The 18,216-nt window shown below is 36.1% G+C and overlaps 1 protein-coding gene across 1 annotated transcript in view; it reads left to right on the forward strand.

Annotated features, from left to right (window-relative positions):
- Positions 1-18,216, forward strand: part of LOC117344715 (CAD protein-like) — a 40,009-nt gene that overhangs the window by 12,929 nt on the left and 8,864 nt on the right. Inside the window, exons 6-16 of the mRNA XM_033907545.1 lie at positions 1,595-1,828; positions 2,926-3,147; positions 4,241-4,429; positions 5,238-5,483; positions 5,878-6,015; positions 7,018-7,032; positions 9,472-9,639; positions 10,487-10,569; positions 11,204-11,450; positions 14,514-14,612; positions 15,022-15,123. Coding sequence (XP_033763436.1) covers positions 1,595-1,828; positions 2,926-3,147; positions 4,241-4,429; positions 5,238-5,483; positions 5,878-6,015; positions 7,018-7,032; positions 9,472-9,639; positions 10,487-10,569; positions 11,204-11,450; positions 14,514-14,612; positions 15,022-15,123 — 1,743 coding nt within the window. The remainder of the gene's footprint in view (positions 1-1,594; positions 1,829-2,925; positions 3,148-4,240; positions 4,430-5,237; positions 5,484-5,877; positions 6,016-7,017; positions 7,033-9,471; positions 9,640-10,486; positions 10,570-11,203; positions 11,451-14,513; positions 14,613-15,021; positions 15,124-18,216) is intronic.

Here is an 18,216-nt window from a genome sequence, read left to right on the forward strand (position 1 = left end):
ACAAAACATACTTCCTTCCCATAACTCCCCACTACGTAACACAGGTACAGTGAATGGCTGACAAACATACTTCCTTCCCATAACTCCCCACTACGTAACACAGGAATAGTGAATGGCTGACAAAACTAACTTCCTTCCCATAACTCCCCGCTACGTAACACAGGTATAGGGAATGGCTGACAAAACATATTTCCTTCCGATAACTCCCCACTACATAACATAGGTACAGTGAATGGCTGACAAAACATACTTCCTCCCATAACTCCCCACTACGTAACACATGTATAGTGAATAGCTGACAAAACATACTTCCTTCCCATAACTCCCCACTACATAACACAGGTACAGTGAATGGCTGACAAAACATACTTCCTTCCCATAACTCCCCACTACGTAACACAGGTACAGTGAATGGCTGACAAAACATACTTCCTTCCCATAACTCCCCACTACGTAACACAGGAATAGTGAATGGCTGACAAAACTAACTTCCTTCCCATAACTCCCCGCTACGTAACACAGGTATAGTGAATGGCTGACAAAACATATTTCCTTCCGATAACTCCCCACTACATAACATAGGTACAGTGAATGGCTGACAAAACATACTTCCTCCCATAACTCCCCACTACGTAACACATGTATAGTGAATAGCTGACAAAACATACTTCCTTCCCATAACTCCCCACTACATAACACAGGTACAGTGAATGGCTGACAAGACTTCCTTCCCATAACTCCTTACTACGTAACACATGTACAGTGAATGGCTGACAAAACATACTTCCTTCCCATAACTCCCCACTACGTAACACAGGTACAGTGAATGGCTGACAAGACATACTTCCCATAACTCAGCAATACATAACACAGGTAAAATGAATGGCTGACAAAACATACTTCCTTCCCATAACTCCCCACTACATAACACAGGTACATTGAATGGCTGACAAAACATACCTCCTTCCAATAACTCCCCACTACATAACACAGGTATAGTGAATGGCTGACAAAACTTCCTTCCCATAACTCCCCACTACGTAACACAGGTACGGTGAATGGCTGACAAGACTTTCTTCCCATAATTCCCCATTACATTCAATTGTCCGGTGTCAAACATGACAATTAACTTACCTGGGACTGGAGCTTATAGAAATAATACTGGACAGTTGAATTACATGTGTATTATAATTATTGAGATTCATGTTGGACCATTTTAAATTGTCATGGGGGCAATTGTAAGGCCAATATAGAGAAGAAAAACTTGGATGATATTCATACCAATGTTTATATCTATGCAATCTTCATTACAGCAGCAATTTTCAGTGAAAAACAAAGTGTGTAAATTGTACAGGTTTAACAATATGTATATAACAATGCTATTAGGGTCTGTTGAAGTCAGATAAGCCATTAAGCCAATGGACCTCTTGTATTCTATAATACACTATATCCTTATATTAAATAATTGAAATTCTCTTTTCAGTTACTTAATGATCAGTTTGTTGTACAGTTTACTATATGATTGACTCTGTTGACAGAGAGGTGTAGCTAGGGATTGGGATTTTTTTTACCCAGCATACTTTTTCTCTATCAGGTAATCAGGAATGAGCGACCAGATGGCATACTTCTGACATTTGGAGGTCAAACAGGGCTGAACTGTGGCGTCCAGCTGACAAAACTGGGCACACTGGAAAAGTTCGCAGTCAAGGTGCTGGGAACACAGGTTGAGTCGATCCTGTGGACTGAAGATAGGAAAGTGTTCGCAGACAAGATGGCTGAGATTAACGAACATGTAGCACCCAGTGAGGCGGCCTACAACACAGAACAGGTGGGTTACAGATGACCTGGTTATGACTGTAGGATCATGCAACAGTCTTACGTCTATCATTGTTTTAAGTTTTGACTTAGCCAATCACAGATTCTTTAATGAAAAGTGACTTTATATATGATTGGCTAAGACAAATTTAAGTCTATTTCATGACCCTGAAGCCTGGTTTCATCAAAGTTCCTTAACTTCACATTTTCCATAGGAAAAGCAAAAATGTTATTTTCAAATTTTTTTTCCAATAAATGTCCTTTACTATATTCAAGGTCACAGGGTCAAATTGGCTAAAACCTTTAAATGACTTATTCTCAATAACCAAAAGGCCCAGTGACCTGATATTGGGCCTATAGCAGGTTGGAGTGAATTGCTACCAAGTTTGATCAAATGAATGGCCTTAACCTACATTCAAAGGGCCCAAAGACTGATATTGGGCATATAGCATGCTGGGGTGAAGGGCTACCAAGTTTGTTCAATTGAATGACCTAGACCTGTATTCAAGGTCACAGAGGTCAAGTTTGTTAAAATATTTGAACAACGATTTCTCAATGACTAAGAGACGCAGATTCATGATATTGGACCTATAACATGATGGGGTGAAGTGCTACTAAATTTATTTACATAAATCAACCTAGCCTAGTCTAATACTTGAATAAAGTGGTAGTCAGTTCAGTATCTGTATGATTGAAATTGAGTACAATAACAAGTACAGTAACCAGGTACACAATTTCATGTATAGCATGGAATTGTGGGTAATACTGTAAACATGATTATTTTTGCGGGGGGTTAATTTCGCGATTTCAATTTGTAAACAATACGCGTGGGGGTAATTTTCATGATCGATCCACTTTCGTTTGTAGTTCAAGATTACGCAAATTGATATCAAATAATACGCGTGGGGGAAATTTTCGCGAACAAAAGGAGTCTGCGTAATTAGCGTAAATTCCCCCTCACGTAAATTTCAACGTTTACAGTATAATTATATACTTTCAGTGGCATTTAAAGATCTGCTAAAAAGGAGATCAAAATAGTTTCTGTAAGGGATAATTGCCTGAAATATTTGAGATTAGACATAAAATCATGAAATCAAATGTAATATACAGGTGGTTCAAGCAGCTGAGCGTCTTGGATATCCAGTGCTCATCCGAGCAGCCTTTGCCCTTGGTGGACTTGGTTCAGGTTTTGCGGAGAATAGAGAAGAACTCCTGACACTGGCAAACTCGGCCTTCGCTCACACAAGTCAAGTTCTTATAGACAAGTCACTGAAAGGCTGGAAGGAAGTCGAGTATGAAGTTGTCAGGGATGCTTACGACAACTGTATCACGGTAAGGCTGGTATAACAACAAATAATCCTCAATATACCATCACCTAACAGTCTTCATTTCTACAAAGTCCTGTGTCAATTAAGATTGGGTAAAAATTGTGCAGGATTTAGTAGATATTAATATTTTCTCTGGCTATGGTGTTAAATTACCAACTGAAGATGTCCAATTTAATTCTTTAGAACTTATCAACTGAAGATATTATAATTAATTCACTTGAACTTACCAAATAAAAAAATCAAATTAATTCACTAGAACTTACCGATTGAAGATGTCAAATTAATTCATCAGAACTTACCGATTGAAGATGTCAAATTAATTCATCAGAACTTACCGATTGAAGATGTCAAATTAATTCATTAGAACTCACCGATTTAAGATATCAAATTAATTCATCAGAACTTACCGATTGAAGATGTCAAATTAATTCATCAGAACTTACCGATTGAAGATGTAGAATTAATTCATTAGAACTTATCGATTGAAGATGTCAAATTAATTCATCAGAACTTACCGATTGAAGATGTCAAATTAATTCATCAGAACTTACCGATTGAAGATGTCAAATTAATTCATCAGAACTTACCGATTGAAGATGTCAAATTAATTCATCAGAACTTACCGATTGAAGATGTCAAATTAATTCATCAGAACTTACCGATTGAAGATGTCAAATTAATTCATCAGAACTTACCGATTGATGATGTCAAATGAATTTTAGAACTTATCAAGTGAAGGTGTCAAATTAACTCATTAGATGTTAAAAAGATATCAGAGCAATGTATGAAGAACTGGTAACTTAAATTCTGTTGATTTCTTCTACCGACATTGTACATTGATCTGTGTAAAAATTGTCATTCTGCATTAAGATCATATTGAGATCCCAGTTCATAATTAGTTTCTATCTTGTGGATTTTACAGGTGTGTAACATGGATCTATTTTGTGGATTTAACAGGTTTGTAACATGGATCTATTTTGTGGATTTAACAGGTTTGTAACATGGATCTATTTTGTGGATTTTACAGGTGTGTAACATGGATCTATTTTGTGGATTTAACAGGTGTGTAACATGGATCTATTTTGTGGATTTTACAGGTGTGTAACATGGAGAATGTTGATCCTCTCGGCATCCATACAGGAGAGTCTGTTGTGGTGGCTCCTAGTCAGACTCTGACCAACGTGGAGTACAACATGCTTCGGTCTACTGCGATTAAGGTCATTCGTCACCTCCAGGTCGTAGGGGAGTGTAACATACAGTATGCACTTAACCCGGAATCTCAACAGGTAAACAATCCGGACCCAAATACCCTGACATTTTCATGTTCGGGGAAGTGGTTCTTCTTGCTGAACCATTTTGAGCCGTAACTTTTGGATAAGTATAAGATATATTTTAGGATGAAACATACAAAATAGACATTATCCACAAAATGGCCGCCCAGTGGAGGCTTCCGGACCCACAAACCCTAACATTTTCATGTTCGGGGAAGTGGTTTTTCTTGCTAAAATCATTTTGAGCCATAACTTTTGGATAAGTATATGATATATTTTCGGATGAAAAAAGCTAAATAGAAATTGTCCACAGAATGGCCGCCCAGTGGAGGCTTCCGATTGGTTAGAATTCAAATTTTGTCCAATTATCATTAAAATTGTCATAGCATTGTGGTATGACATGGTTAACACATTTTGTGATTGAAAAATGAATAGGCTTCAGAAAATTTGAAATATGAATATTAATTTTCACTTACATAGCTGGTTGTTTACCTTCGGAGTGCCTTAATTGATGTACTCCAGTTAGAATATTAAGTAATCAAAGTACTGTATGTAGGTTTATTACGATGCAAGTCACTGCAATTTGATATCTTGTTGATTGGTGGACATTTAGATGTTTAATTTCGATGAAAGACAGATTTTGAAGGTATTATGACTTAAGGACCAGTGTTGTGGCGTCTTTAAGCTTCAATATCACTGAGGGTTAGTGTGGGGCACATCTGTCACTAAAATGTTTTTACTTAAAAATATAAAAGAAAACCATATAATTTTTATGAACTGTGATTCATTACATAGAAGAGCTCCATCCTTGTTTTGCCCACAGTACTATATCATAGAGGTGAATGCCCGACTGTCCCGGAGCTCTGCCTTGGCCAGTAAAGCCACAGGCTATCCACTAGCCTATATTGCCGCCAAGCTTGCCTTGGGAATGTCCCTCCTTGATCTCCCTAACACAGTGACAAGTTCAAAGGACTATCCCACAACAGCCTGCTTTGAGCCAAGTCTGGATTATTGTGTGGTGAAAATTCCTCGTTGGGATCTCAAAAAATTCTCTCGGGTGTCCACAAAGGTGAGATTTTTTTCCACCGTATAAATTTGTTTCATTGAATTTTAAAGAGAGATTTTTGTGTTAATATATTCTTTGAAATTACTCTCCGGATAGAGTTTTTGAAAAAAGAGATGAAATGTTTTCAATAATGCAAAAATCTTTTCATCTGAAATTTCTTGGAAGACTCTGTAGTATATCTTGTATTTATGAAATAATTTCCAATGATATTCTTATTGAATTTCTTTGACAACAGGTGCTTGTTCCTTCTGGTTACACAGAGATATAATCTGTCTATTTTGGGAAAGATTATTCTTATGACAGCTTATCCAAAAAAAAAAAGTATTTTATATTGCTGGGGGAATGTTCAACTCTGATACAGTAGTCATGTGATGTAATGCCATGTTCTGATTGGCAGATCGGAAGCTCTATGAAGAGTGTAGGAGAGGTAATGGCCATTGGACGGAAGTTTGAGGAGGCTGTACAGAAAGCTCTGAGGATGATGGATGAGACGAAGGAAGGATTTGACCCCTACATAAACACTGTATCAGAGAGTGTAAGTTTTTATCAATATTGATGTTTGTGTGAGGACAAATTGAGGTACAAAATTACATTATTCCTTGTCAAAGGTCTCTCTGTACTGTATGGCCACCAAACCTAGTGGAAGAGGATATTTAACACTCTATACAGTACCACAACATTTGACTTTTATCTGCCACTTACACAAATATTAAAAAAAATAATTTTGGAAAAACCCAAGACCTTGTTAAATTATCTTGAGACAGATACTTATTCGACTATTAATATAACTAATTAACTCGACAGTCTAAATTATATATACATTTTCACTATATTATTAGTGCAGATGTATGAACTCAAAAATGATAAAAATTTCACAGACAAAAATATGACACCTTGCAACAAGGCTCCGTAGGTTGATCTAGATCTAGGTCATGCCGAGGCAAACTCGCTCGTAAGTTCTTTATTCAGATCTGTAGTATTCCCATCCTAACAGTAACATTCTCCGTATTTTTTTTCATCCATTCACTGCCTCCATTTGGAACGAGACCCGTAAATCCTTTTAAATATATCTGCTACTGCATCGAATGCCAATCTATTTTTGTTTACAGTCATCAAACAGGTTTGGTTTGCACATCATCACAGGTTAAAGTATGCACGGATGGCTTGCTCATTGGTTATACGTTTAAAATCACCTTACAATTGATTTTTAAAATGTAAGGAAATGTGAGCTTTTCTTAATATAAGGGCAAGGATAGTTCATAAGTTCAGAAGTACAATTTCATGAAAGAATTTGTGACATAATAAAAAAAAGTGACACTTGACTAAATTGCCCCTTTAATTGAGATAAAAAGATGAAAAATGTACTGAGGAGACATTTAAATCATGGTACAGTGCAACTTCCGAAAACCGAACATTCTAAAAACTGAACACCTCTGTAAACTGAACAAATATCCATGTCCCATGCATGTTCGGTTTATAGAGGTTCCACTGTATAATGGTAGATTTTAAGGCATAAGACATGTTTGTGTGTTATCAGGTCGACTACCTCAAGGTAAGTTACCAGCACTAATTTGTATCCCTGTTTTAGGATGCTAGTGGGCCATTGGATACTCAAGATTTTCATTTGATAGGGAAAATATTCAAAAAGAAAGAAATGTATTGATACAGATACTCATTATTTAAGAAAGTGTATTTCCATGACATTTCATTCTTGTGAATAGCATTTCCATGAAAACATGTAATTTCTGATTTCTGAACAATTTACCTTAAAGTAGAATAATTTAGTTTAGATTATCAATTATATCTTCATTCCTCTGACATTAACAAATACCTGTCTTATCGGATTTCTATCTTGTTAAAAAAAAAAGTCTTAATTTGAATCGTGAAGCTGTTGGTGAAGAAAACCAGGTCAATCATTGTATATCTTTGACTAAGACTGAAAAACATTGGTATATTTAAAAAAAAAAAAAAAAAAAAAATCTTCAAAATACTAATGATTATAATTTTGACACTTTTCAATATTTTTCTTTAGAAACTTGTTCTGTTTTATTGGTGTTAAAATATTTAACTGTCTTTTTAAAAAAAATCAAAATATACAGATTATGAGATTAAATTTTTTAGAAGGCATTGTTCAGTAACAGGAATACTCATTATTACTCCAAGTGTGATGTTACTTACCTATAGCCATTCTGTTGTCAAGGTCAAGGTCACATTTTGAGGTCAAGTTCACATCTACCGAGATCTTATGGAGGAATTAACTAGCTGAAGCTATGATACTCTATCAATTTAAGTAAAATTCTTAATTGCTGTCTTCCATTGGATAAGTTCACTCGATGAACATTAGTACCTTCTATTTTAATTCTACTGTGAAAAAAGAAAATGGCATCACCAGCAGAGAGATGAATTTGAAGAACACCAATTAGGCTGCTTGCATTGCTTTATCACCATGTGTAAATGTCACTAGCTATAATTATTCAGGAATTCATATTCTTTATCTGTGACCAGTTGGTTATGAAAAATATTGTTTTGATTGCTTGAAATATTTTGCTGTGTGTTAAAAGAAATATTCTGCTGTATGGTAAAAGAAATAGTTTGATGTGTGGTAAAAGAAATATTTTGCTGTGTGGAAAAAGAAAAAGAATTTTGCTAGACATGCCCCAATTTCTATGCTTACTGATATTAATCTCCCCTTCTCCACCTCACCTGAAATCCTCAACCCAAACCCCTTTCCAAACCTATCCATTAGAGACACCTAACAAAACGTAGTCTTCCTGTGTTGAAGTCTTTAAACAATTTCTTAATAACCAAGAGGCCCAGGGTCATGATATGGGGACAGTGGTATGCTTTAACTGAACTGACTAAAGAGTTTGTTCAATTGAATGACCTTGACCTACCTTCATGGTCACACTGGTCAAATGTGTTAAAGTCTTATTTAAAGACAAAAACATCAACTATCAATACGTTTTTAAGAAATCAAGTGACTGTTAAGGTCCATGGGCCTTTTTTTAGTTCCTTAAGAATCGAAAGCAGATTTCCAAATGAAGTAGTGTTGGTCTAAAAATTGACTTGTTGTTGAAGATGTTTTCAGGAAATTGGAGTCAACAAGATTTTTGTTCGAGTTTCAAATTCATTGAAATGTCATTAAAGTAAAAATTCATGGTGAAGAAAACACCAAAATGGAAATTTCTTTACAGCTGATGAGTTTATTTTTAGAGAAATAAATTTGTTTGACTTAGAAATTCATTTGGTATTTGAATTTGAAAATAAATTCTCTTGTGATAGTAATATGAATGCAGAGTTATTGCCGTGATACAATAAACTAACCAAAGGTTTGTTTGTTATACACCCTCAGTTCAGCATGGCTCCTGTCATAGATGTGTGTCAGCTTGTGAACAGTCCAACTTTATTGTTTTACAAATAAACGTCCAAACTTTGTAATGAAATTCATCCCATCATCTTTGGTACATTTAGTGGTTTGGTTACAAACCGTAAGAAAACCAACAAACACATTTTCAGCTCTCCTGCCCAAAGGGCAGTGAGTTAATGCTGTGGTGCCGCGTCTATCGTTCATCCTACGGCCCTGGCCATATGGCTGTCTGGCCAGTATCAACTTTTCCTTTAGAAAGTTTCTAAATATCCGAGAGATACCAGATATTGGTCCTTTGGCAGCTGGAGTGAAGGGCTACCATATTTGTTCAAATGAACAACCTTGACCTACATTCAAGGTCATGGGGTCAAATATTTTAAAAGTTTTTAAATGACTTCTCAATAACCAAGAGGCCCAGGGAGTTGATGCTAGGTCTGTAGCATGCTGGGTAAAGGGCTCTGAGGGAATGTAGCTTTACACCACAAAATGATATGATAAAGGGAAATAACTCACTTACAAAATCATGATGTAGACATTTCAAAGAAAAATAACACTTCCCAAGATAACATGATATGAGAGCGTCTGTATCATAGTAAATGATGTTTTGATTATTTGGTGTTGTAGGAGCTACAGAATCCTACTGACCAGCGTATTTTTGTGCTGGCCGCTGCTCTGAAGCAGAACTACACTATAGATAACCTGTATGAGCTGACCAAGATTGACAAATGGTTCCTCAACAAGTTCAAAAACATTACCGACTACTACACCAGCCTAGAGGCCTACAGAGGAAGGGTAAGTGGTCTACAAAAGGTATATACCTCAGGAGGTCTGTAGTTTGTCAGGAAAGACAGGGTTTACTTGCAATTCTCAGAACAGGTCCAGATGCATCAACATTACTTAAATTAAGAAAGTTTTCAATAGGAAAGCATAACAGAATTCAGTCAAAGGAAATTCTTTTCATTTTTGTTTCTTCAATTTTGTAATGCTTTTCCTAAACATTTTGTGGCAAGAAATCTTCTGGAGTTAAGGAATTTTATTTGACGAAACCACACCTGGCCTGGTGTCATTAACTGTCATTTACCCTTGTTTTTACTCTAACAGGAAGTCAGTTTTATTACACATGTGTAACATTACCTATCTGTGTTGTGATTGGTTGATTCCGTGTGAATTATTGGGCCTGTAGTATGCGGGGGTGAAGGGCTATCAAGATTGTTTAAATGACCACATGCTAAATTAAGATAATGAAAATGTACTATGTATTGAAAAATTATTTGTTATTTTTTCACACTATTTTTTTGATGGCATGTGTGCAGCTTGACCTACTTTTGGATTTTAGTGATGCAGTCCAAAAGGAAGGTAGATCACTCAGCTGGCTGAACATTCAAAACAGGAAAAATGAAAGTAAACATGAGGGATAGGATAAATAGAATCTGTCATTTATTTCCATTCATATTAGATTTATGATACTCATTTAGAATTTTTCATTAAGGCTCACAAAAATGAAAAATTCAAAACTTGTATCATAGATCTTAAATATGAAGTGAGACTAATGACAGACCCTCTATATATCAAAATGAAATGTATTTTAGAGATAAGAGAATAGTAGTTTATATTATTCTGTGTAACCTTTATATTTCAGGCCAATGATATTCCCAGATCTGCATTGATGGAAGCCAAACAACTGGGCTTTTGTGATGAACAAATAGCTACTGCAGTTGAGAGGTTGGTTGACAGCTACCAGTTCACACCCTGTATACCATATCTGTATTTCATTGTTTTAACTTGCAGAATGAAATATAAATCCCATTATTCTCCCTCTTTTTATAATTATTCTTATTATGAACAGTCGATCTGAATAATCCTTAGGAAGAGATGGCAGTAGAGGAGACAACATAAGGAGATTTAGTTTTATCCGCGGCTTTGAATGACGGCTGGGTGATAAAATTTTGACTTTTCATGTGTCCCCTCCGAAGCTTCTGTCACTTACATGAAGCCATTGTTTTATGTGGACATCTTATTTGGTATGAATGCAAATTAAGATTTTGGGGTATTTAAGAATTTAAATGCAAATTATGTCATTATATATACCCCTAAATCTTTCCATAGGTCCTGGAATATATTATTGGATTTCATGAAACAATGGTAGTTCAGGGGAAAACTTTCTTTAAATTCTGTAATGTTGTTTTTTTTGTGGGAAATTTTAAATCTAAGTTGATGAAACTGAGGTCAGGATTGATGAAAACGGCAATATCGAGTGTAGTAGTTCTAAACTTACTTCAGTGATTACTCTTGTTGATGTTTGTAAAAATTACGTTTACCAAAATACAGTGACCAATAACTGCCATTAATTCTTCAGCACAAGCTTGATGATACGGAAACTACGTACAGAGATGAAGATCATGCCTTTTGTGAAGCAGATTGATACGGTCGCGGCTGAATGGCCCGCCCAGACTAACTACTTGTATCTTACCTACAACGCTGCGGCTCATGACCTCAAGTTCCCCGGGGGCTACATCATGGTGATTGGCTCGGGGGTCTACCGTATCGGTAGCAGTGTCGAGTTTGATTGGTGTGCAGTCAACTGTATCCAGGAACTAAGGGAGGTAATTCAGTTACATTGTGTTGTATTCTCTAAACTTTTGAGTTGCCCACGAAAACCAGAGGGGAATATAGCTTTGTGTTGTATCCGTCCGTCCTTCAGCGCTTTATCTTGTCCCGGCTCTCCTACGCTACTTGCCACTGGAGCTTCATGCTTGATGCATGGGTTTCATCTTGGAGAAGCAGTGTGTCACATATCAAAATTAGGTCATTCTGACCTACATTTTGACCTTTGATAGCAATAACTTCCTACAGTGGTCAGGTATGAACAGTCCACGAACATTGTCTGTTTCAGGGTGCCAAGGTCAAGGACAAGGTCACTGTTGCTATTATATATATATATAGAATATCTTTGTCACTGCTCAGGCAAATTCATTTTAAACAGATTTTAGTCAAACGTCATATTTCAAAATTGTCTAGTATGAGAGTAACTCAAACAAGTTGGCATCTGCAGGGCTATATATGTTAATTGTAGGATAATTCATCAGGTTCACATGAGGGGATTTGTAATGCTTGTAATGCCTTGTTAGCTCACCTGCCCGAATTCAAGCAACTTCTTCTCAATAACCAAAAGGCCCAGAGACCTAATATTGGGCCTGTAGCATGCTGGGGTGAAGGGCTACCAAGTTTGTTCAAATGAATAACGTTGACCTTCATTCAAGGTCACAGGGGTCAAAAAGGCTAAAATCTTTCAACAACTTCTTCTTAATAACCAAGAGTCCCAGGGAGTTGATATTGGGTCTGTAGCATGCTTGGGTGAAGGGCTACCAAGTTTGTTCAAATGAATGACCTTGACTTTCATTCAAGGTCACAGGGGTCAAATATGCTAAAAAAAAATTAAACGACTTCTTCTAAATAGTCAAAAGACCCAGGGACTTGATATTGGGTCTGTAGCATGCTGAGGTGAAGGGCTACCAAGTTTGTTCAAATGAATGACCTTGACCTTCATTCAAGGTCACAGGAGTCAAAAAGGCTAAAATCTTTAAACGACTTCTTCTCAATAACCAACAGTTCCAGAGACCTAATATTAAGCCTGCAGCATGCTAGGGTGAAGGGCTCCCAAGTTTGTTCAAATGAATGACCTTGACCTTCATTCAAGGTCACAGGAGTCAAAAAGGCTAAAATCTTTAAACGACTTCTTCTCAATAACCAAGAGTCCCAGGGAATTGATATTGGGTCTGTAGCATGCTGGGGTAAAGGGCTACCAAGTTTGTTCAAATGAATGACCTTGACCTTCATTCAAGGTCACAGGAGTCAAAAAGGCTAAAAAATTTTAAACGACTTCTTCTCAATAACCAAGAGTCCCAGAGACCTAATATTTGGCCTGTAGCATGCTGGGGTGAAGGGCTCCCAAGTTTGTTCAAATGAATGACCTTGACCTTCATTCAAGGTCACAGGAGTCAAAAAGGCTAAAATCTTGAAACGACTTCTTCTCAATAACCAATAGTCCCAGGGAGTTGATATTGGGTCTGTAGCATGCTGGGGTGAAGGGCTACCTAGTTTGTTCAAATGAATGACCTTGACCTTCATTCAATGTCACAGGGGCCAAAAAGGCTAAAATCTTTAAACAACTTCTTCTCAATAACCAAGAGTCCCAGGGAGTTGATATTGGGTCTATAGCATGCTGAGGTGAAGGGCTACCAAGTTTGTTCAAATGAATGACCTTGACCTTCATTCAAGGTCACAGGAGTCAAAAAGGCTAAAATCTTTAAACGACTTCTTCTCAATAACCAACAGTCCCAGAGACCTAATATTTGGCCTGTAGCATGCTGGGGTAAAGGGCTACCAAGTTTGTTCAAATGAATGACCTTGATCTTCATTCAAGGTCACTGGAGTCAAAAAGGCTAACATTTTTAAACGACTTCTTCTCAATAACCAAGAGTCCCGGGGAGTTGATATTGGGTCTGTAGCATGCTGCGGTAAAGGGCTACCAAGTTTGTTCAATTGAATGACCTTCACCTTCATTCAAGGTCACAGGAGTCAAAAAGGCTTAAATTTTTAAATGACTTCTTCTCAATAACCAACAGTCCCAGAGACCTAATATTTGGCCTGTAGCATGCTGGGGTGAAGGGCTCTCAATTTTGTCCAGATGAATGACCTTGACCTTCATTCAAGGTCACAGGAGTCAAAAAGGCTATAATCTTTAAACGACTTCTTCTCAATAACCAACAGTCCCAGAGACCTAATATTTGGCCTGTAGCATGCTGGGGTAAAGGGCTACCAAGTTTGTTCAAATGAATGACCTTGATCTTCATTCAAGGTCACTGGAGTCAAAAAGGCTAACATTTTTAAACGACTTCTTCTCAATAACCAAGAGTCCCGGGGAGTTGATATTGGGTCTGTAGCATGCTGCGGTAAAGGGCTACCAAGTTTTTTCAATTGAATGACCTTCAACTTCATTCAAGGTCACAGGAGTCAAAAAGGCTTAAATTTTTAAATGACTTCTTCTCAATAACCAACAGTCCCAGAGACCTAATATTTGGCCTGTAGCATGCTGGGGTGAAGGGCTCTCAATTTTGTCCAGATGAATGACCTTGACCTTCATTCAAGGTCACAGGAGTCAAGGCTAAAATCTTTAAACGACTTCTTCTTAATAACCAAGAGTCCCAGGGAGTTGATATTGGGTCTGTAAATTGCTGGGGTAAAGGGCTACCAAGTTTGTTCAAATGAATGACCTTGATCTTCATTCAAGGTCACAGGAGTCAAAAAGGCTAAAATCTTGAAACGACTTCTTCTCAATAACCAAGAGTCCCATGGAGTTAATATTGGGTCTGTAGCATGCTGGGGTGAAGGGCTACCAAGTTTTTTCAAATGAATGACCCTGACTCACATTCAAGGTCACGTCTATCAAGTATGCTTAAATCTTTAAATGACTTTTAGTGAAAAGCCAAAGTGCAAAGAGACATTATATTGGTCCTGTAGCATGCTTTCAAATAACTGCAGGATCCATATATGTAAAGATCACTGCATTGCAGGTGAGCGATTTGGGCCCATTGGGCCCTTGTTACAATATTGGTTGATCATGTACTGACATTTTCAGAAGAATTTATACATGTTTTATGTTATAGATGGGCCACAAAACTATCATGGTCAACTACAACCCAGAGACTGTCAGTACCGACTACGATATGTGTGACCGTCTCTACTTCGACGAGATCTCTTTCGAGGTAAATAATGCTACCTTAACTAATATGACAGCAGAAATTTAACCAAGCAGAGTCATATCCCTCTAAGAGTAGAATACTGTTTTACAGTTTTCCAATTTCCAATTCAAGAACATCTGCAAATAGGTACTTTACTAAAGATCCCAAAATGAACTATAAATGTTATGATTTCCAGAGTTTCTGTTTTAACATTAAACAAATTCACAATAAATAGATAACTTTCAAGCAAAATTTATATAGAAAACTATTTTATACTACATTTTGCATTTATTTCCCTTCAAACTTTGGTAAAACACCAAAAATGTGAGTCATGAAAAGACAGGGGCTACAGATCTTACATTGATAGTCCTTGAATATATCTGCGTCTAACTCAGGATCTGTAACAGGTGATATACCAAGGTCAATGTTTCAGACTGTGATGGACATCTACGCCATGGAGGATCCGGAGGGCATTATCCTATCAATGGGGGGACAACTCCCAAACAACATGGCCATGGCACTTCACAGACAACAAGTAGGTAGTCTCCCACACACAGTCAGGTTTATAATCTGCTTTATTTTTATCATCAAGTAACAAAAATAGCAGGTTGGGTCAAATCATTGATTTACCAGCTAAGACGCAACTTTATATATTTTGACACCACAGCTGATGTACCTGTCAAGACTCAGTAAGGATACCCACAAGGGCATTATATAATTGTTTTAATATCAGGATACCCACAAGGGCATTATATAATTGTTTTAATATCAGGATACCCACAAGGGCATTATATAATTGTTTTAATATCAGGATACCCACAAGGGCATTATATAATTGTTTTAATTCAGGATACCCACAAGGACATTATATAATTGTTTTAATATCAGGATACCCACAAGGGCATTATATAATTGTTTTAATTCAGGATACCCACAAGGACATTATATAATTGTTTTAATTCAGGATACCCACAAGGACATTATATAATTGTTTTAATTCAGGATACCCACAAGGGCATTATATAATTGTTTTAATTCAGGATACCCACAAACACATTATATAATTGTTTTAATTCAGGATACCCACAAGGGCATTATATAATTGTTTTAATATCAGGATACCAACAAACGCATTATATAATTGTTTTAATATCAGGATACCCAAAAGGACATTATATAATTGTTTTAATTCAGGATACCCACAAGGGCATTATATAATTGTTTTAATTCAGGATACCCACAAGGGCATTATATAATTGTTTTAATATCAGGATACCAACAAACGCATTATATAATTGTTTTAATTCAGGATACCCACAAGGGCATTATATAATTGTTTTAATTCAGGATACCCACAAGGGCATTATATAATTGTTTTAATTCAGGATACCCACAACGGCGTTATGTAATTGTTTTAATTCAGGATACCCACAACGGCGTTATGTAATTGTTTTAATTCAGGATACCCACAAGGGCATTATGTAATTGTTTTAATTCAGGATACCCACAACGGCGTTATGTAATTGTTTTAATTCAGGATACCCACATCGGCGTTATGTAATTGTTTTAATTCAGGATACCCACAACGGCGTTATATAATTGTTTTAATTCAGGATACCCACAAGGGCATTATATAATTGTTTTAATTCAGGATACCCACAAGGGCGTTATATAATTGTTTTAATTCAGGATACCCACAAGGGCGTTATATAATTGTTTTAATTCAGGATACCTACAAGGTTGCTATATAATTGTTTTAATTCAGGATACCCACAAGGGCGTTATATAATTGTTTTAATTCAGGATACCTACAAGGTTGCTATATAATTGTTTTAATTCAGGATACCTACAAGGGCGTTATATAATTGTTTTAATTCAGGATACCCACAAGGGCATTATATAATTGTTTTAATTCAGGATACCCACAAGGGCATTATATAATTGTTTTAATTCAGGATACCCACAAGGGCATTATATAATTGTTTTAATATCAGGAAACCAACAAACGCATTATATAATTGTTTTAATTCAGGATACCCACAAGGGCATTATATAATTGTTTTAATTCAGGATACCTACAAGGGCATTATATAATTGTTTTAATTCAGGATACCCACAAGGGCGTTATATAATTGTTTTAATTCAGGATACCCACAAGGGCATTATATAATTGTTTTAATATCAGGAAACCAACAAACGCATTATATAATTGTTTTAATTCAGGATACCCACAAGGGCATTATATAATTGTTTTAATTCAGGATACCTACAAGGTTGCTATATAATTGTTTTAATTCAGGATACCCACATGGGCATTATATAATTGTTTTAATTCAGGATACCCACAAGGGCATTATATAATTGTTTTAATTCAGGATACCCACAAGGGCATTATATAATTGTTTTAATATCAGGAAACCAACAAACGCATTATATAATTGTTTTAATTCAGGATACCCACAAGGGCATTATATAATTGTTTTAATTCAGGATACCCACAAGGGCATTATATAATTGTTTTAATATCAGGATACCCACAAGGGCGTTATATAATTGTTTTAATTCAGGATACCCACAAGGGCATTATATAATTGTTTTAATTCAGGATACCCACAAACGCATTATATAATTGTTTTAATATCAGGATACCCACAAGGGCATTATATAATTGTTTTAATTCAGGATACCCACAAGGGCATAATATAATTGTTTTAATTCAGGATACCCACAAACGCATTATATAATTGTTTTAATTCAGGATACCCACAAGGGCATTATATAATTGTTTTAATATCAGGATACCCACAAGGGCGTTATATAATTGTTTTAATTCAGGATACCCACAAGGGCATTATATAATTGTTTTAATTCAGGATACCCACAAACGCATTATATAATTGTTTTAATATCAGGATACCAACAAACGCATTATATAATTGTTTTAATATCAGGATACCCACAAGGGCATTATATAATTATTTTAATATCAGGATACCCACAAGGGCATTATATGATTGTTTTAATTCAGGATACCCACAAGGGCATTATATAATTGTTTTAATATCAGGATACCCACAAGGGCATTATATGATTGTTTTAATATCAGGATACCCACAAGGGCATTATATAATTGTTTTAATATCAGGATACCCACAAGGGCATTATATAATTGTTTTAATATCAGGATACCCACAAGGGCATTATATAATTGTTTTAATATCAGGATACCCACAAGGGCATTATATAATTGTTTTAATATCAGGATACCCACAAGGGCATTATATAATTGTTTTAATATCAGGATACCCACAGGGGCATTATATGATTGTTTTAATATCAGGATACCCACAAGGGCATTATATGATTGTTTTAATATCAGGATACCCACAAGGGCATTATATGATTGTTTTAATATCAGGATACCCACAAGGGTATTATATAATTGTTTTAATATCAGGATACCCACAAGGGCATTATATAATTATTTTAATATCAGGATACCCACAAGGGCATTATATAATTGTTTTAATATCAGGATACCCACATGGGCATTATATAATTGTTTTAATATCAGGATACCCACAAGGGCATTATATAATTGTTTTAATATCAGGATACCCACAAGGGC

The sequence above is a fragment of the Pecten maximus genome, chromosome 16, assembly GCF_902652985.1.
Source record: "Pecten maximus chromosome 16, xPecMax1.1, whole genome shotgun sequence".
Classification (NCBI taxonomy): domain Eukaryota; kingdom Metazoa; phylum Mollusca; class Bivalvia; order Pectinida; family Pectinidae; genus Pecten; species Pecten maximus.